Consider the following 20,570-nt stretch of genomic DNA (forward strand, 5'->3'; position numbering starts at 1 on the left):
AGGGTGATAGACAGCTAGTGATGGCTATTTAACAGTCTGATGGCCATGAGATATAATCTGTTTTTCAGTCTCTCGGTCCCAGCTTTGATGCACCTGTACTGACCTCGCCTTCTGGATGATAGCGGAGTGAACAGGCCGTGCCCCGGGAGGTTGATGATCTTTTTGGCCTTCCTGTGACATCGGGGGCCGTAGGTGTCCTGGAGGGCAGGCAGTGTGCCCCCGGTGATGCTTTGGACAGAAAATACCACCCTCTGGAGAGCCCTGCAGTTGCGGGTGGGGCAGTTGCCATACCAGGCCGACAGGATGTGCTCAACTGTGCATCTGTAAAAGTTTGTGAGGGTCTTAGTGGCCAAGCCAAGTTTCTTCAGCCTCCTGAGGTTGTTACGCCTTCTTCACCACACTGTCTTTGTATGTGGACAATTTCAGATCGTCAGTGATGTGTACGCCGAGGAACTTGAAGCTTTTCACCTTCTCAACTGTGGTCCCGTCAATGTGGATGGGAGTGTGCTCCCTATGCTGTCTCCTGAAGTCCACGATCAGCTCCTTCGTTTTGTTGACATTGATGGAGAGGTTATTTTCCTGGCACCACTCTACCAGGGCCTTCACCTCATCCTTGTAAGCTGTCTCTTCATTGTTGGTAATCAGGCCTACTACTGTTGTGTCATCTGCAAACTTGATGATTGAGTTGGATGCATGCGTGCCAGTCATGGGTGAACAGGGAGTACAACAGGAGGCTGAGCACGCACCCTTGTGGGGCCCCTGTGTTGAGAATCAGTGAAGTGGAGGTGTTGTTTCCTACCTTCACCACCTGGGGGTTGCCCGTCAGGAAGTCTAGGACCCAGTTGACTCAGGGCCCCGAGCTTGAATGCTGTTGAAGGCTGAGCTATAGTCAATGAACAGCATTCTTATATAAGTATTCCTCCTGTCCAAATGGGATAGGGCAGTGTGCAGTGCAATGGCGATTGCATCGTCTGTGGATCTATTGGGGCGGTAAGCAAATTGAAGTGGGTCTAGGGTGTCAGGTAAGGTAGAGGTGATATAATCCTTAAATAGCCTCTCAAAGCACTTCATGATGGTAGAAGTGAGTGCTACGGGGCGATAGTCGTTTCGTTCAGTTACCTTTGCTTTCTTGGGTACAGGAACAATGGTGGACATATTGTAGCAAGTGGGGACAACAGACTGGGATAGATAAAGATTGAATATGTCCGTAAACACCCCAGCCAGCTGGTCTGCGCATGCTCTGTGAACGCAAAAAGGGATTCCATCTTGGCCTGCAGCCTTGCGAGGGTTTAACATGCTTAAATGTCTTACTCACATGGGCTACGGAGAACAGGAGCCCACAGTCCTTGGGAGCGAGCCGCGTTGATGGCACTGTGGTATCCTCAAAGCGAGCGAAGAAGGTGTTTAGCTTGTCCGGAAGCAAGATGTTTGTGTCCGCGACATGACTGGTTTTCCCTTTTTAATCCGTGATTGTCTGTAGACCCTGTCACATACATCTCGTGTCTGAGTCGTTGAATTGTGACTCCACTTTGTCTCTGTACTGACGTTTTGCTGTTTGAATGCCATACGGAGGAAATATCTACACTGTTTGTATTCAACCATATTCCCAGTCACCTTGCCATGGTTAAATGCAGTGGTTTGTGCTTTCAGTTAAACGCGAATGCAGCCATCTATCCACGGGTTTCTGGTTTGGGTAGGTTTTAATAGTCACTGTTGAAACAACATCCCCTATACACTTCCTGATGAACTCTGTCACCTTGTCCATGTATACATCAATGTTATTCTCCGAGGCTACCCAGAACATATCTCAGTCTGCGTGATCAAAACAATCTTGAAGCATGGATTCGGATTAGTCAGACCGGCATTAAATAGACCTTAACATGGGTACTTCCTTTTTGAGTTTCTGCCTATAGGAATGGAGGAGAAAAATGGAGTCGTGGTCTGATTTTCCAAAGGGAGGGCGGGGGAGGGCCTTGTAGGCATCCCGGAAGAGAGAATAGCACTGGTCAAGTTTTTTCCCAGCGTTAGTACTACAGTCAATGTGTTAACAGAACTTCAGTAGTGTTTTCCTCAAATTTGCTTTGTCAAAATCCTCAGCTACAATAAATGTGGCATTAGGATATGTGGTTTGCATAAACTGCAGTGAAGTTCCTTGAGGGCTGTCATGGTATCGGCTTGAGGGGGAATATACACCGCTGTGACTATAACCAATGAGAATTCTCTTTGGGGGTATTACAGTCGGCATTTGATTGTAAGGTATTCTAGGTCGGGTGAACAAAAGGACTTGAGTTTCTGACCGTTATCAGAATCACACCATGAGTTGTTAATCATGAAACATACACCACCGCCCTTCTTTTTCCCCCGAGAGTTTTTTATTCTTGCCTGCACAATGTACTGAGAACCCAGCTGGCTATCTGGACAGGTGACAGTATATCTGGAGAGAGCCATGATCCCGTGAAACAGAGTATGTTACTCCCTGATGTCTGTTTGGATGTGGACCCTCGTCCTGAGCTTGTCTACTTTATTGTCCAGAAACTGAACATTAGCGAGTAATATACTCGGAAGCGGTGGATGGTGTGCACGCCTCCTGAGTCGGATTAGAAGTCCACTCCGAATACCTCTTCTCCACCGGCGGCATCTTGGAGCAGACTCTGGGACAAGTTCAATTGTTCTGGCGGGTGCGAACAAAGAATCCAATTTGGGAAAAACTTATTCATGGTCGTAATGCTGGTGAGTTACCACCGCTCTGATATCCAAAAGTTGTTTCCGGCTGTATGTAATAACACAAAAAACGTTCTGGGCTAATAATGTAAGAAATAACACACACAAAAAATGAAATACTACATAGTTGCTTAGGAGCTAGAAACAGAGCTGCCATGTCTGTTGGCGCCATCTATTACCCACCAGCACTGACATTGAACATGTTGTGCCCTCAAAACTCATTTGTAACTCTGTAAATACATTTGTTTATGATAAAAAATGTAAAAAATCTTCATAAAATATAATCATTGAAATTACAAAGACATTTGTGGAATATTAGGTTTCTACATTATGTAAAAGCACAAATTTGAGATGCATCACATTGAAAATTGTACACCTCCTTTTTAAGAGTGTCAAGCTTGTGACTACAGCATGCAAGTGATCAGTCATTCATTTCTTCATTACTATGACCATTGATCTCCTGAAGAAGCTATCCCTTTTCCATTCTTACTGTGCCCCCAAATGTTCAGATATACTACTGGTAAAGTTATCAGGTTGCTAGCTAGCTAATGAGGTAATTAACTTGACCGAAGAAGATGTAAAAAAAATGTTTGTTTTAAAAAAAAGGTCAAGGCCGCCCCATCCCGGATCCGGGATCGTGACTACAGCCTCAAGCTCATTACCATAACGCAAAATTAGCGATTTCTGAAAATTGCAAATGAAATGAAATAAATATGCCTGTCCTCAAGCTTATCCTTTTCTTAACAATCCTGTCGTCTCAGATTTTCAAAATATGCTTTAGAACCAGAGAAAATCAATAATTTGTGTAAGAGTGGTGATAGCTAGCTTAGCATTTAGCGTTAGCATTTAGCACGCAACATTCACAAAAACCAGCAAAGGGATCAAATAAAATAATTTACCTTTGAAGAACTTCAGATGTTTCAATGAGGAGACTCTCAGTTACATAGCAGATGTCCAGTTTTTCCTGAAAGATGCTTGTGTAGGACACAACGTTCCGTTTTGTTACTATGCATTTGGCTACCGAAACTAACCGAAAATTCAGTCACCTAAACGTCAAACTTTTTTCCGAATTAACTCCATAATATCGACTGAAACATGGAAAACGTTGTTTGAATCAATCCTCAAGGTGTTTTGTCATATATCTCTTCATTGAAATGCCTTCCCTGGAAGCGTGCATTCTTCTCTGATTCGGATGGAAAAATACTGGTACCTGACTTTTGCGCACCAATTTCCACGCAGACACCGTGCGGGACACTTGGTAATTGTAGGCTCTTATGGTCAATCTTCCAATGATATGCCTACAAATACGTCACAATGCTGCAGACACCTGGGGGAAACGATAGGAAGTGTCCGTTCATTCCTGTCGCATTCACAGCCATATAAGGAGATCATGGAAAACGTGCCTCCAGAAATCCTGTTGATTTCCTGGTCACTCAAACATCTTGGTTTTGCCTGTAGATTTTGTTCTATGGCACTCACAGTGAAAATCTTTGCAGTTCTGGAAACGTCAGAGTGTCTTCTTTCCAAAACTATCAATTCCAAGCATAGTCGAGCATCTTTTCGTGACAAAATATTGCGCTTAAAACGGGCACGTCTTTTTATCCAAAAATGAAATACTGCCCCTAGAGTCTTAACAGATTTGAGATGCATCACATTGAAAATTGTACACCTCCTTTTTAAGAGTGTCAAGCTTGTGACTACAGCATGCAAGTGATCAGTCATTCATTTGTTCATTACTATGACCATTGATCTCCTGAAGAAGCTATCCCTTTTCCATTCTTACTGTGCCCCCAAATGTTCAGATATACTACTGGTAAAGTTATCAGGTTGCTAGCTAGCTAATGAGGTAATTAACTTGACCGAAGAAGATGTAAAAAAAATGTTTGTTTTAAAAAAAAGGTCAAGGGCCATAAAGTCCAAATTGTCTATATTGTAAAAAAAAATCATGAAAATTCTTAATTTAAGGTTAGATTTAGGCTTAATGTTCGCAATGTGGTTAAGTGACAACCTTTTAGAACGACCCCTCGACATGGTTTATGAATGTAAAATGCCCCCCCCCCCCCATCCGCAATAGGATGATGGTGGGACGGGAAGGGATGAGAGAAGAGAGCGCGGGTGAGCGAAAGAAAGAGACAAAGAAAGCAATTATAGAGCCCTGACATCCAAACTATTGCAATATGTCTTGCTATTTCTTTCACTCATCCCTCCCTCTCTCCCTTGCACTCTTCTACTCCCTCATGCCCTCTCCCCTTCTCCACGCTGTCTTCCCTCACTCATTCCCTCAGGCTTTATCTGTCTGTCTGTCTGTCTGTCTGTCTGTCTGTCTGTCTGTCTGTCTGTCTGTCTGTCTGTCTGTCTGTCTGTCTGTCTGTCTGTCTGTCTGTCTGTCTGTCTGTCTGTCTGTCTGTCTGTCTGTCTGTCTGTCTGTCTGTCTGTCTGTCTGTCTGTCTGTCTGTCTGTCTGTCTGTCTGTCTGTCTGTCTGTCTGTCTGTCTGTCTGTCTGTCTGTCTGTCTGTCTGTCTGTCTGTCTGTCTGTCTGTCTGTCTGTCTGTCTCTCTCTCTGTCTCTCTCTCTCTCTCTCTCTCTCTCTCTCTCTCTCTCTCTCTCTCTCTCTCTCTCTCTCTCTCTCTCTCTCTCTCTCTCTCTCTCTCTCTCTCTCTCTCTCTCTCTCTCTCTCTCTCTAATGGAGTCTCCAGTTAATTATTCTGTTGTATCTGGCAGGCAGGCAAGTTCTTATTGCAGCAGCTAAGAATATCTGAACAGTTTTATTCCATGCTCGATGAAGCGCCCCTGAGAGAACAAGGAAGGCACTGTCAGATCCCAGTGAAGATTCCTAAAGGGAGGATTTGTAGGTCTTCCTAGGCAGACTTTCTTAGTCACAGGGCAAGGAACGAACCTGGAACAGTCAACTGTACCGCACGTCTGGCAGGATGGATTTGGTGGAATCAGACAAATGTTCCCTCACAGAAAATATGTATTCGCAGCGGGCTGCTTATTATCCATGTTATGGGAGAGGGGCTGTACAAATTTATGGATGTGGAAAAAATGTATCACAAAAGGGTTTCGAACAGAGTGAGAATCTTGTACACTGGAAGCCGTTATGACTAACATGCATTGCACAAATTGAGTTGTCTTCTGCCTCACAAGATCAAAGTAGTAGTCCCCTCAGCTATGTCCATGCTATCTCTGTCTGTGATTCTAGTCCTGAATGTACTTTTCTGGATTTCTCCTTCAAACCAGGCATATGCTTTAAATTTGTTAGTCCCATACAATGTGACTTATTTGCACACACTGAATGCCCTGATTGCTATAGTTATGTCTGATCTAGTCATTGTATATTTTCAGCAGGATGATTTTATTAACCAGAGGTGACCTCAAGCCCATCCCAGATGTGTGAAGGATCCTTGTCAATCAGAGCTCTTGTTGTCTGTGGAATGCTGTAGAATCCCTGCCTGCTGGTGCAGGAAGCATCATTTCCTTTCCCCGTTGTGTCATTATAAGTGCCTCAATCACCGTGGCAACTGGAGCACCAGCATACTTTCTTTCTCCAGCAGCCCTCATATTGCTACAGATGAAGGATCCTAATTTGATTACTATTTTGATGCTGAGAGTTTTCCTGCACGGCAGGAAAATACAAACTTGTAGTATATTTTCAATAACCAAAAATATTGTATTTTCACCTTTTTGAAGCTGGTGTATAAAACCAGAAGTAAAAGATACAAAAAAGAAAGTTAAGAACGAGAAGCATAGAAATAGAGCACATAGAAGATATCTGCTGCTTCTTAAACTTGCTTTCATTAAGAATGACAGGTCTATAACTCACATGTCTATGTGAATTTGGTCGGGTCATTACATATTGCAGCCTTAATTATAATCCTCATCATAATTCACACTTCCTGTTGCTGCAGGATTATTTTTCTACTGTAATATAGCAGACTGGCTCAAATTAAGATCCTTCATCTGTACAGTATCTGGTGCTGTATGAAAGATAATCCAGGGTCTCAACCCATATTCAGACACATCTGCGTTGTCTGTTCATCATTATGCACCAATGTACACTCAGTAAGACATTTGTCGGAAGGAAACTGCTGTACAATACAATGTTTCACTCCACTCCCATCGGATAGATGAGAAACACCACAGAATGTGAATTTTACATGAGTTTTCAATAGTTGCAGTCCATAACTTACTCGTGATTGAGGCATTTATAATGACACAACGGGGAAAGGAAATGATGCTTCCTGCACCAGCAGGTGAGCACTCTACAGCACTCTACAGCACTCTATAGCATTCTATAGACAACAAGAGCTCTGATTGACAAGGATCCTTCACACATCTGGGATGGGCTTGAGGTCACCTCTGGTTAAAATCATCCTGCAGATGATATACAATGACTAGATCAGACATAACTATAGAAATCAGGGCATTCAGTGTGTGCAACTGAACCCAAAAACGATATTTTGGTATTTGTTTCATTAGTCTGTTGTTGATATAGTCCCAAAATGTTTTGTATGTCATCAAGTTTTCAAGATATATAACTTTCTAAATACAGAAATACAGCCGGTAGGATGCTGTCTTTCCGTATTTTGAAAGTTATACATTTTAAAACTTGATTGCTGACATTCAAAACATTTTGGCACTATGTTATCAATGGACTAATGAAACAAATACCAAAATATCGTTTTGGGGTGTTATTTTCCTTTAATATGTGATTGTAAATATAGCTCTGTAATACAGTGATGGGTTTTTCTGGGCTTGACATTTTCCTGCAGTCAGAGATGCTCATCCCTGATTAAAATCTCTGTGATTCTATATTAAAAGTTATCTAAGGCCGTTCCACATTATACTATGTGATAGCTACCCTCTCTGCAGTGTAACATTTTCCTCTACAGATCTGTGAGTATATTAGCTAGCTAAGCGATATAGCGTCTCACAGTATTCAAGAGAGATTTCTGCTTGAAAGCAAGCAATAGAAAGCAAGCATTTCCTTCATTACATAAAATATCTGTTCTATAAACAAATAGGGGGATAGTTTGACAGTTTGAAGTGAACTGCATTGTTAACTGTAATAAATGGGTAATAAAGCAGCAATAAAAGTATAATTCATTTTATTAACTTCTCAACTAGTAGCTAACTACTGGAACTACACACTACTTTTTTTGAAAAAATAAAATATAGATGAAGTGATCAAGAATTTCCTTTTTTTTCGACATTAGACCTGCCTAATTCTCGCTTGAAACACTTTTTGTGTGCCTAATTGTAACTTTTTGTGTTTTGTAGGCTAAATTACACATTCTGTTAACATCTGACTCCAGAGTAATTTGTTCTTGCAATTTGTAGTCAATTACATTTTAGATATAGATATGGTAATTTTTCACTAAGTAGTTTGGATGTAGTTAACTACTTTTTCAAAGTAAACTTAGTAAAGTAAACTGTATTATTATTAAGGGTAGCTGTAGTGTAGCTTAACTTATTTCAGTGTGAAGTCATTGGTAGCTTGGTAAACTATGTTTTCAGAGTAACTTCCCCAACACTGATATTCATTCAGCTTAGTGATCAATTGTCATCAGAACAGTATCAAGGCAAGTCTTGAGTCGGATTAAAAGAAACATGCATTGTGTCTGTACAGTTGCAAATAAGAAATGTGAGTTGGAAAAAAACCTGCCCTGGGTGTGTGCAGTGCAGAGTAGGGTGCCTCTGTTCCACTGTTCCGGTGCAGTTTAGGCTTAACACTAATCCACTTGTGGTTCTTGTGTTTTGGTTCTTGTTGCAGACAGTTTGGTTTGACCTGCATCAGAGGCTAACAGACACTGATGGCACAGCCAGCGCAGTAAGTAGCATATTTATGCCTGAGAGCCTGGTAGGGGGGCACGGTTTGGCTGTGGCACTGTGGGGGGTTTGCTGCTCCACCCCTAACTACCCCTCACGAACCCGAAGCTGGGAGCTCCATTCTGAAGCTCCCAGCTTGCACAGAGAATCATTGGCATCTCATATCCACCTCCTTTCAAGCAGAAAGCAGCCAAGAAGATGACTTATCTCCCTGCATGAAAAGCATGAGTGCATGTTATCTATCTTTTCTTATCAAAGTGATCAGTCTCAGTGCTTGAGTTCAAATTATGTATTTTAAGTGCCTCCCATGGGTGGTTATTTGACCCTTAAACCTCAGGGAAAGCATATATTCTGTTCATATTGTTGTGGCCTCATGCTTCCATGTTTTTGAATTTTTTTGTACCTTTATTTAACCAGGCAAGTTGGTGAAGAACAAATTCTTATTTTCAATGACGGCCTAGGAACAGTGGGTTAACTGCCTGTTCAGGGGCAGAACGACAGATTTGTACCTTGTCAGCTCGGGGATTTGAACTTGCAACCTTTCGGTTACTAGTCCAAATCTCTAACCACTAGGCTACCCTGCCGCCCCATATTAACAATTGTTAAACAGTTTGAACAGTTTCCTACAGTATAGTTAAGTTATTTATCTTTCAATCTGAAACATGCTTTAACCAAAAAATAAAATACTCATATGTCATTATACAGTTTGTGTAGTCTGCAACAAGCATACTCTCCAAATGCCCAAGTGGTATTATGCTCTTATGACCCTTTCATTATTATTTTTTTACTGATTAGGCAAAAGTTTCTCCATCTGGTTCTTGAAATATATATCCCTCCGTCAGCATGCCTGTATGAGATGTGGATGCAGTGGCCTGTAGAACTGTCAGTATGAGTAAGATGGAGAGATGGCAGTTCACACAGGGACAATCAGAGGTCTGATGGATCTGAAGAATAATACAGGGACTGGTGTCTTTACCTGAGCATCCGTGCAGTTCCCTTGCTCACTCCTAGGGTCCTACTGCAGCAGTCCACTGGCAGCACCTGCTCTGAATCTGAACCAAGCCGCCCGGATCCTGCCTCTGATTGACTTCTGCCTTATTGATGCTTGAGGGATCCAAGCAAATTGAATCATTCCTTTTCTCCCATGAATCATTGTCAGCGTCTAGAGCTATCATTTGCTCTCACAAATAGGATTAGAGCAAGCTTCACCTGTCAGCTGGGCCAGTCTGATTGGTGTGGGGCTGCATGTGTGTTTGTGTGCCCAAAGCTCAATAGGGGCACATTAGTAGGCCCGACGGGTATTCTTAAAGTGGAAATGAAGATCGAACCTTTTGACCCACCATAGTCTCAGCAGGGTTTTCTTAGTGCTGTGCGCACTACTGCAAGTGATTTACTCAGCATACAATCAAGAATAGAGAGATTGAATCGAAAGTCATGTTTTCTACAACAGCATGCACAGTAGAGGTGCCAGAGTTCACCATCCACATTTGAAATGCCTTGAAACAGCTTACTCTGGCACCTCCTTGCTTGTAATTGCTCTTATAAAGCATTTTGTATGGCATTTTGATATTAATGCGGTACCATTGCTGTATGTGTATGTGTATTATGCAGTGTTCCTTAATGCAAATGCCTGAATCGTTCCAGTAATTTCCCCCTCCTCTCCAGCACCCAGGTCACACATACACTACCGTTCAACTATTCAACTATTGTAGCTGGAAACGGCTGACTTTTAATGGAATATCTACATAGGTGTACAGAGGCCCGTTATCATCAGCCATCACTCCTATGTTCAAATGGCACGTTGTGTTACCTAATCCAAGTTTATCATTTAAAAAGGCTAATTGATCATTAGTAAACCCTTTTGCAATTATGTTAGCATAGCTGAAAACTGTTGTTCTGATTAAAGAAGCAATAAAACTGTCCTTCTTTAGACCCGTTGAGTATCTGGAGCAACAGAATTTGTGGGTTTGATTACAGGCTTAAAATGGCCAGAAACAAATAACTTTCTTCTGAAACTCGTCAGTCTATTCTTGTTCTGAGAAATTAAGGCTATTCCATGTGAGAAATTGCCAAGAACCTGAAGATCTGGTACAACGCTGTGTACTACTAGAAATGAGACTAGGGTCTGATTATTAGCTCTTTGATATCCCTTAGTCTCTATTTAATTACATGCTTACAATGTATTGTGCCACAGCTAATGATGCTCAGGCTTCTGTTTTCTTGCTGTATTGTGATTTTCAATAGTCAAGCATTTCCATTTTACATATTGATTTCCTGCTTAGAAATTGCAACGTTTTGTACATGTTTGCCTAGAGGGGGTAGCAATGTTGGAAAATATTTGTTCTTTTTCTTTTATTTACTTAAAATGGGGGTGTGGTGCATGCCCTCAAGAAGCACTCGGTATGCAGAAACCCCATTATTGACACTGATTTATCTGGATTGACTGTGAGGAAAACAAAAGGCCGGTCTGAAAGACCACACTGTATTTCTCCTTCCATTATCCAGTTCAGAGTGATATACTGTACCTGGGACAGAGCAGTGCTGCAGACCTGAGTTATCTAACCTAACTTCAGCCAGTACAGTGGATACTGTGTATAGCACTGACCACAGTGGTACTTTTGACTGACCTTTTTCACCCTGGGTGCAGCCTGGGTAGTACATATTTTCATTCACTCTCCAATTGTTTGTTCCATAATGTGAAACTCAACAGCTATGTGGTGAGGAATCGGAGCGTTAGAGGGACTGAACAGTAGTTATTGCTCACTGTAGCCTTGTGGGAGTGACCAGTGCTCAAACATGCACTGGTCACCATCAGGAGGGAGTCAGTGTGAACACATCATTGCTCTTGTACATCATACCACAGTGTATCTATTGTGTCAGCAGTTTCTTTAAGGGTTTCGAATGCATTTTCACAGTTGTTAATAGTCTCCTAGACCACACACAGCTTTATTTTATATTGGCATACCTGAAATCACTGGCCCTTGTCGATACAACCACCGTGCCATGAGGGATGGGGAGAAAGGCACAAGGAGAGAGAATCATTGGAGAAAGATATGCAGCATTGCTCATTTGGAGGGTGTTATGATGCGAAGGGATGCACCACTGCCGAAAGAGAAATTGTCTCTCTTGGACAGGGATCCCCAACTGGCAGCATATGGGCCAAATTTGGCCCGCGGATGGTTTTATTTGGCCCTCCAAGATGTTTTTCATTAATGGACATAAAAGACTGTAAAAACACCAGGAAATCAGCTCCAAGTGATTTAAATTTTGGAAATCTGTTCCCATTTATTCCCATGCATAATATAGAGACATACAGTGCATTCAGAAAGTATTCACACCCCTTGACTTTTTCCACATTTAGTTGAGTTACAGCCTGAATTTAAAATGGATTACATTTAGTTTTGTTTTTGTCACTGGCCTACACACAATACCCCATAATATCAAACTGCAAAAATTGTGTATTACATGATTTTTGAATGACTGCCTCATCTCTGTACTCCTCAGTCGAGCAGTGAATTTCAAACACAGATTAAACCACAAAGACCAGGGAAGTTTTCCAACATCTCGCAAAGAAGAGCAGCTATTGGTAGATGGGTAAAAAAAAGTTAAGTTATTGATTATACTTTGGATGGTTTATCAATTCACCCCTTTCCAATACAAAAATACAGGTGTCCTTCCTAACTCAGTTGCCGCAGAGGAAGGAAACCACTCTGGGATTTTACCATGAGGCCAATGGTGACTTCAGAAAAAAACAGTTCCAGAGTTTAATAGCTGTGATAGGAGAAAACTGAGGATGAATTAATAACATTGTAGTTACTCCACAATACTACCCTAATTGACAGAGTGAAAAGAAGGAAAATCGGCCAACGACTGAATCCCATGTGGCGCAGCGGTCTAAGGCACAGCATCTCAGTGCAAGAGCCGTCACTACAGTCCCTGATTCGAATCCAGGCTGTATCACATCCGGCCGTGATTGGGATACCCATAGGGCTGCACACAATTGGCCCAGCGTCGTCCGGGTTTGGCCGGGGTAGGCCGTCATTGTAAATAAGAATTTGTTCTTAACTGACTTGTCTAGTTGAATAAAGGGGGGGGGGTATTCTCCAGTTTCCATGTTAACAGTGCAATTCTGTGATTCCCCTCTGAGTTCTTCCCCAACTTCTTCCATACCCTATGGGGGACACCTTCCTGTACATACATTCAAACTCTCTCTCTCTTTCACACACACCCTCATATACACAGCCATGCACTATTATGTCATGATATATTCAATGGATTCCTTACTGCCTTCATTATACCATGTATGCCTGCATATGTTCGTGTGCACATATATGCCTACATATAGATATTGCCCTGAGCCATACGCACACAAACCCTTGTACAATCGCACACAAACCCACAGATAGACAGAGAGAGAGAGAGAGAGAGAGAGAGAGAGAGAGAGAGAGAGAGAGAGAGAGAGAGAGAGAGGGGCACACACAATAAATAATGTAGGTAATAAAGAGAGAGAAGAGGGATGAATGGATGGATTTTAATACTATCATTGATAAGGCCTCTTGTATCTTTATTGCAGTGGTGGTCAAAATATTTCATATCAAACTAGCTTATAGAGTCCATAACCATTTGTGAAATGTCACCATTTTCACATCCAGTAATGATGACACTTTATAGATCTCCCCACAGACAATTACTATTTTATAGAAACTCGTGCTGAGATACGCAGTTACAAGGATTTCTAGTTTTGTTTCTGTTTTTGTCTGTGCCACACGCTGTCTTGTTAAAACCAGCCTAGATGACAAATGAAAGGCACACAATTGAATCAACTTTAATTTAGCATGATGGGCCTAGCCCTTATTTTAGGCAGCCTGGTAAATGCTGCATGTGTCTTGGTAATAGTTGATTTATTCTCCATCTGGAATGGAAGAGGAAATGTAATAATATTGCTCTGGTTTGAGGAAAGCTGGGTAATTTACTGTTTCTGATTGAGTTTTGAGTTTATTATCAGTTTTTTACCCATTTATTGCTCTGGTCCAGAGGGGATGATAACTGTAGTTTGGAATGGTCCTGTCAGACAGGAGTTTCTAATGGCTTCAATTAATTTTTATCTTTCCCACCTGCTGAAGCACCACAGCTGGACTCAGCTGCTTGCTAAATAATGAAGAAAAACAACCAACTGTAGATTTAAACAGTTTGATTGCGTTGTCACAGTCCCAATGTCACATGTCAGAATAATGTTAGGCATAATTTAAATGAATGTATTGTATAGCAATCACCGAATCAGTGACATAAATACATACAGCATATTATATGAATTGTACTTTTTTTAAACAGAAAGAACATGATTTAATGACAGGAGTTGGCGAAGGAGTTAGGGTTGTGGTTGAGGCTAGGATTAGGGTTGAAAGGGGATGTTGACATGAAGTTAAGGTTAGGGTTGGGGTTGAGGGTTAGGGTTGAACAGGGAAGAGGACATGAAGCTAGAGTTAGGGTTATGCCAAGATTAGGATTAGGGTTATGCAGAATTTGTCATGCAGGTGAAAGAGGACCCAAAAGCGACTTAACAGAAACAGAGTTTATTTAAATCCAAACAGGGAATAACAAAAATCCTCTAGTCTGTAGAGGGGAATAACTAGAGAAGCGGCCACAGACTGCAGGTCGCTTTTCGGGTAGGCGCAGGCCGTAGTTGATAGAGCCACCTGCTCACACGCAGCATCTGATGAAGGCAAAAAACACGACAGGACAGGGCGAAACACAATCACAGCATGGTGAATACAAAACAAGGAACCGACGGGACAGGAACGGATCACAAAGGAATAAATAGGGACTCTAATCAGGGGAAAGGATCGGGAACAGGTGTGGGAAGATTAAATGATGATTAGGGGAATAGGAACAGCTGGGAGCAGGAACGGAACGATAGAGAGAAGAGAGAGCGAGAGAGTGAGAGAGGGAGGGGGAGAGAGAGGGATAGAAGGAGGGAAAGAACCAAATAAGACCAGCAGAGGGAAACGAATAGCATGGGGAGCACAGGGACAAGACATGATAATAAATGACAAACATGACAGTACCCCCCACTCACCGAGCGCCTCCTGGCGCACTCGAGGAGGAATCCTGGCGGCAACGGAGGAAATCATCGATGAGTGAACGGTCCAGCACATCCCGAGACGGAACCCAACTCCTCTCCTCAGGACCGTAACCCTCCCAATCCACTAGGTATTGGTGACCCCGTCCCGAGAACGCATGTCCATGATCTTATGTACCTTGTAAATAGGTGCGCTCTCGACAAGGACGGGAGGGGGGAGGGAAGACGAACGGGGGTGCGAAGAAAGGGCTTAACACAGGAGACATGGAAGACAGGATGGACGCGACGAAGATGTCGCGGAAGAAGCAGTCGCACAGCGACAGGATTGACGACCTGGGAGACACGGAACGGACCAATGAACCGCGGAGTCAACTTACGAGAAGCTGTCGTAAGAGGAAGGTTGCGAGTGGAAAGCCACACTCTCTGGCCGCAACAATACCTTGGACTCTTAATCCTGCGTTTATTGGCGGCTCTCACCGTCTGTGCCCTGTAACGGCAAAGTGCAGACCTCACCCTCCTCCAGGTGCGCTCACAACGTTGGACAAACGCTTGAGCGGAGGGAACGCTGGACTCGGCAAGCTGGGATGAGAACAGAGGAGGCTGGTAACCCAGACTACTCTGAAACGGAGATAACCCGGTAGCAGACGAAGGAAGCGAATTGTGAGCGTATTCTGCCCAGGGGAGCTGTTCTGCCCAAGACGCAGGGTTTCTGAAAGAAAGGCTGCGTAGTATGCGACCAATCGTCTGATTGGCCCTCTCTGCTTGACCGTTAGACTGGGGATGAAACCCGGAAGAGAGACTGACGGACGCACCAATCAAACGACAGAACTCCCTCCAAAACTGTGACGTGAATTGCGGGCCTCTGTCTGAAACGGCGTCTAACGGGAGGCCATGAATTCTGAATACATTCTCAATAATGATTTGTGCCGTCTCCTTAGCGGAAGGAAGTTTAGCGAGGGGAATGAAATGTGCCGCCTTAGAGAACCTATCGACAACCGTCAGAATCACAGTCCTCCCCGCAGACAAAGGCAGACCGGTAATGAAGTCTAAGGCAATGTGAGACCATGGTCGAGAAGGAATGGGGAGCGGTCTGAGACGACCGGCAGGAGGAGAGTTACCCGACTTAGTCTGCGCGCAGTCCGAACAAGCAGCCACGAAACGGCGCGTGTCACGCTCCTGAGTCGGCCACCAAAAGCGCTGGCGAATAGACGCAAGAGTGCCTCGAACACCGGGATGACCAGCTAACTTGGCAGAGTGAGCCCACTGAAGAACAGCCAGACGAGTGGAAACAGGAACGAAAAGGAGGTTACTAGGACAAGCGCGGCGACGCAGTGTGCGTGAGTGCTTGCTTAACCTGTCTTTCAATTCCCCAGACTGTTAACCCGACAACACGCCCATAAGGAAGAATCCCCTCGGGATCAGTAGAAGCCACAGAAGAACTAAACAGACGGGATAAGGCATCAGGCTTGGTGTTCTTGCTACCCGGACGGTAAGAAATCACAAACTCGAAACGAGCGAAAAACAACGCCCAACGAGCTTGACGGGCATTAAGTCGTTTGGCAGAACGGATGTACTCAAGGTTCTTATGGTCTGTCCAAACGACAAAAGGAACGGTCGCCCCCTCCAACCACTGTCGCCATTCGCCTAGGGCTAAGCGGATGGCGAGCAGTTCACGGTTACCCACATCATAGTTGCGCTCAGATGGCGACAGGCGATGAGAAAAATAAGCGCAAGGATGAACCTTATCGTCAGACTGGAAGCGCTGGGATAGAATGGCTCCCACGCCTACCTCTGAAGCGTCAACCTCGACAATGAATTGTCTAGTGACGTCAGGAGTAACGAGGATAGGAGCGGACGTAAAACGTTCTTTTAGAAGATCAAAAGCTCCCTGGGCGGAACCGGACCACTTAAAACACGTCTTGACAGAAGTAAGAGCTGTGAGAGGGGCAGCAACTTGACCGAAATTACGAATGAAACGGCGATAGAAATTAGCGAAACCTAAAAAGCGCTGCAACTCGACACGTGACCTTGGAACGGGCCAATCACTGACAGCTTGGACCTTAGCGGAATCCATCTGAATGCCTTCAGCGGAAATAACGGAACCGAGAAAAGTAACGGAGGAGACATGAAAAGAGCACTTCTCAGCCTTTACGTAGAGACAATTCTCTAAAAGGCGCTGTAGAACACGTCGAACGTGCTGAACATGAATCTCGAGTGACGGAGAAAAAATCAGGATATCGTCAAGATAGACAAAAACAAAAATGTTCAGCATGTCTCTCAGAACATCATTAACTAATGCCTGAAAAACAGCTGGCGCATTGGCGAGACCGAACGGCAGAACCCGGTACTCAAAATGCCCTAACGGAGTGTTAAACGCCGTTTTCCACTCGTCCCCCTCTCTGATGCGCACGAGATGGTAAGCGTTACGAAGGTCCAACTTAGTAAAGCACCTGGCTCCCTGCAGAATCTCGAAGGCTGATGACATAAGGGGAAGCGGATAACGATTCTTAACCGTTATGTCATTCAGCCCTCGATAATCCACGCAGGGCGCAGAGTACCGTCCTTCTTCTTAACAAAAAAGAACCCCGCCCCGGCCGGAGAAGAAGAAGGCACTATGGTACCGGCGTCAAGAGACACAGACAAATAATCCTCGAGAGCCTTACGTTCGGGAGCCGACAGAGAGTATAGTCTACCTCGAGGAGGAGTGGTCCCCGGAAGGAGATCAATACTACAATCATACGACCGGTGAGGAGGAAGGGAGTTGGCTCGGGACCGACTGAAGACCGTGCGCAGATCATGATATTCCTCCGGCACTCCTGTCAAATCGCCAGGTTCCTCCTGAGAAGTAGGGACAGAAGAAACGGGAGGGATGGCAGACATTAAACACTTCACATGACAAGAAACGTTCCAGGATAGGATAGAATTACTAGACCAATTAATAGAAGGATTATGACATACTAGCCAGGGATGACCCAAAACAACAGGTGTAAACGGTGAACGGAAAATCAAAAAAGAAATAGTCTCACTGTGGTTACCAGATACTGTGAGGGTTAAAGGTAGTGTCTCAAATCTGATACTGGGAAGATGACTACCATCTAAGGCGAACATGGGCGTAGGCTTATCTAACTCTCTGAAAGGAATGTCATGTTTCCGAACCCATGCTTCGTCCATGAAACAACCCTCAGCCCCAGAGTCTATCAAGGCACTACATGTAGCACCGAACCGGTCCAGCGTAGGTGGACCGACAAAGTAGTACAGGACCTTGATGGAGAGACTTGAGTAGTTGCGCTCACCTGTAGCCCTCCGCTTACAGATGAGCTCTGGCTTTTACTGGACATGAATTAACAAAATGTCCAGCAACTCCGCAATAGAGGCACAGGCGGTTGGTGATCCTCCGTTCCCTCTCCTTATTCGAGATGCGAATCCCTCCCAGCTGCATGGGCTCAGTCTCAAAGCCAGAGGAGGGAGATGGTTGCGATGCGGAGCAGGGAAACACCGTTGATGCGAGCTCTCTTCCACGAGCCCGGTGACGAAGATCTACCCGTCGTTCTATGCGGATGGCGAGAGCAATCAAAGAGTCCACATCTGAAGGAACCTCCCGGGAGAGAATCTCATCCTTAACCACTGCGTGGAGTCCCTCCAGAAAACGAGCGAGCAGCGCCGGCTCGTTCCACTCACTAGAGGCAGCAAGAGTGCGAAACTCAATGGAATAATCCGTTATGGACCGTTCACCTTGGCATAAGGAAGCCAGGGCCCTAGAAGCCTCCCCACCAAAAACTGAACGGTCAAAAACCCGAATCATCTCCTCTTTAAAGTTCTGGAATTTGTTAGAGCAATCAGCCCTTGCCTCCCAGATAGCTGTGCCCCATTCTCGAGCCCGGCCAGTAAGGAGTGAAATGACGTAAGCAACCCGAGCTCTCTCTCTAGAGTATGTGTTGGGTTGGAGAGAGAACACAATCTCACACTGCGTGAGAAAGGAGCGGCACTCAGTGGGCTGCCCGGAGTAGCAAGGTGGGTTATTAACCCTAGGTTCTGGAGGCTCGGCAGTCCAGGAAGTAACAGGTGGCACGAGACGTAGACTCTGGAACTGTCCAGAGAGGTCGGAAACCTGAGCGGCCAGGTTCTCCACGGCATGGCGAGCAGCAGACAATTCCTGCTCGTGTCTGCCGAGCATGGCTCCTTGGATCTCGACGGCAGTGTAACGAGCGTCTGAAGTCGCTGGGTCCATTCCTTGGTCGGTTCCTTCTGTCATGCAGGTGAAAGAGGACCCAAAAGCGACTTAACAGAAACAGAGTTTATTTAAATCCAAACAGGGAATAACAAAAATCCTCTAGTCTGTAGAGGGGAATAACTAGAGAAGCGGCCACAGACTGCAGGTCGCTTCGGGTAGGCGCAGGCCGTAGTTGATAGAGCCACCTGCTCACACGCAGCATCTGATGAAGGCAAAAAACACGACAGGACAGGGCGAAACACAATCACAGCATGGTGAATACAAAACAAGGAACCGACGGGACAGGAACGGATCACAAAGGAATAAATAGGGACTCTAATCAGGGGAAAGGATCGGGAACAGGTGTGGGAAGATTAAATGATGATTAGGGGAATAGGAACAGCTGGGAGCAGGAACGGAACGATAGAGAGAAGAGAGAGCGAGAGAGTGAGAGAGGGAGGGGGAGAGAGAGGGATAGAAGGAGGGAAAGAACCAAATAAGACCAGCAGAGGGAAACGAATAGCATGGGGAGCACAGGGACAAGACATGATAATAAATGACAAACATGACAGAATTAGGATTTAGGGTTAAGGCTTGGTTCTAACTAACAACTGCTGCATCCAAAACAGTTATTTTGCAAAGATCCCAACCAAATGTTATCTTAGCGACTGTTCAAGCAAGAATCAAAACCCCAAAAAGTGGTTTTCGCAGATGGCGATGGCTTTCTTACTGCCGCCAAGAGTCGCACGTATCCGTGCGTGACGGCAGTGTGCCGTGTACTGAAAAAGGGTCGACACCATGGATATACAGAACACTGCAAGCACTCCATAGAGCAGGGTTCCCCAACTGGTGGCTCGTGGGATGAATTTGGGCCACTGGGGATTTTATTTGCCCCCCCCCCCAAGTTGTCTGAGCGAAAAAATAATAATAATGGAATTTATTTTCATTGTTAGATGGGAAATACTGTAAAAACACCAGAAAATCAGCTCCAAATGATTTACATTTAGGAAATCTGTTCCCAAGTATTCCCACTCATAATAGAGAGATGTGATCATATATAAATCTGTTCCCAAGTATTCCCACTCATAATAGAGAGATGTGATCATATATAAATCTGTTCCCAAGTATTCCCACTCATAATAGAGAGATGTGATCATCTATAAATCTGTTCCCAAGTATTCCCACTCATAATAGAGAGATGTGATCATATATAAATCTGTTCCCAAGTATTCCCACTCATAATAGAGAGATGTGATCATATATAAATCTGTTCCCAAGTATTCCCACTCATAATAGAGAGATGTGATTGTATATAAATCTGTTCCCAAGTATTCCCACTCATAATAGAGAGATGTGATTGTATAAAAATGTAAGCAAGGTTTGAAATTATTATGTTTTAGTCAAATATTATATGTTTGGGCTTCTTGCTGTCAAATTGCAGTCTACAAATTATTATTAATTATGTTCCGGCCCCCCGATCATCCACTCAAGAAAGAATCGGCCCCACTGCTGAATCTAGTTGATGATCCCTGCCATAGAGCATTCCCATCACATTGTATTTTTTATATATATTTTTTAATTCGAATTTTACTAAATGTACATCAAAGATTTTACCATATTCCAACAACCCTCTCTTCCTCCCTCCACGCAACACATCCACCCCCAAAAACCCAAGTCCCTTCCCTACCTCTCTGCCCTACCTCAGTCCACCCACCTTGATTCCCTGTGATA

General features: G+C 44.1%; 1 protein-coding gene across 2 annotated transcripts in view; it reads left to right on the forward strand.

Moving 5' to 3' along the window:
• The window catches only part of LOC124037007 (N-terminal EF-hand calcium-binding protein 2-like), a 178,083-nt gene that overhangs the window by 134,079 nt on the left and 23,434 nt on the right, over positions 1-20,570 (forward strand). The window contains exon 9 of one of the 2 annotated variants that reach the window (XM_046351628.1): positions 8,495-8,551. The exons of the other annotated variant lie outside the window; for it this stretch is intronic. Within the exon in view, the coding sequence (XP_046207584.1) occupies positions 8,495-8,551 (57 nt within the window). The remainder of the gene's footprint in view (positions 1-8,494; positions 8,552-20,570) is intronic. 2 annotated transcript variants of the gene reach the window in all.

The sequence above is a fragment of the Oncorhynchus gorbuscha genome, linkage group LG01 (assembly GCF_021184085.1).
Source record: "Oncorhynchus gorbuscha isolate QuinsamMale2020 ecotype Even-year linkage group LG01, OgorEven_v1.0, whole genome shotgun sequence".
NCBI classification, from domain to species: Eukaryota; Metazoa; Chordata; class Actinopteri; order Salmoniformes; family Salmonidae; genus Oncorhynchus; species Oncorhynchus gorbuscha.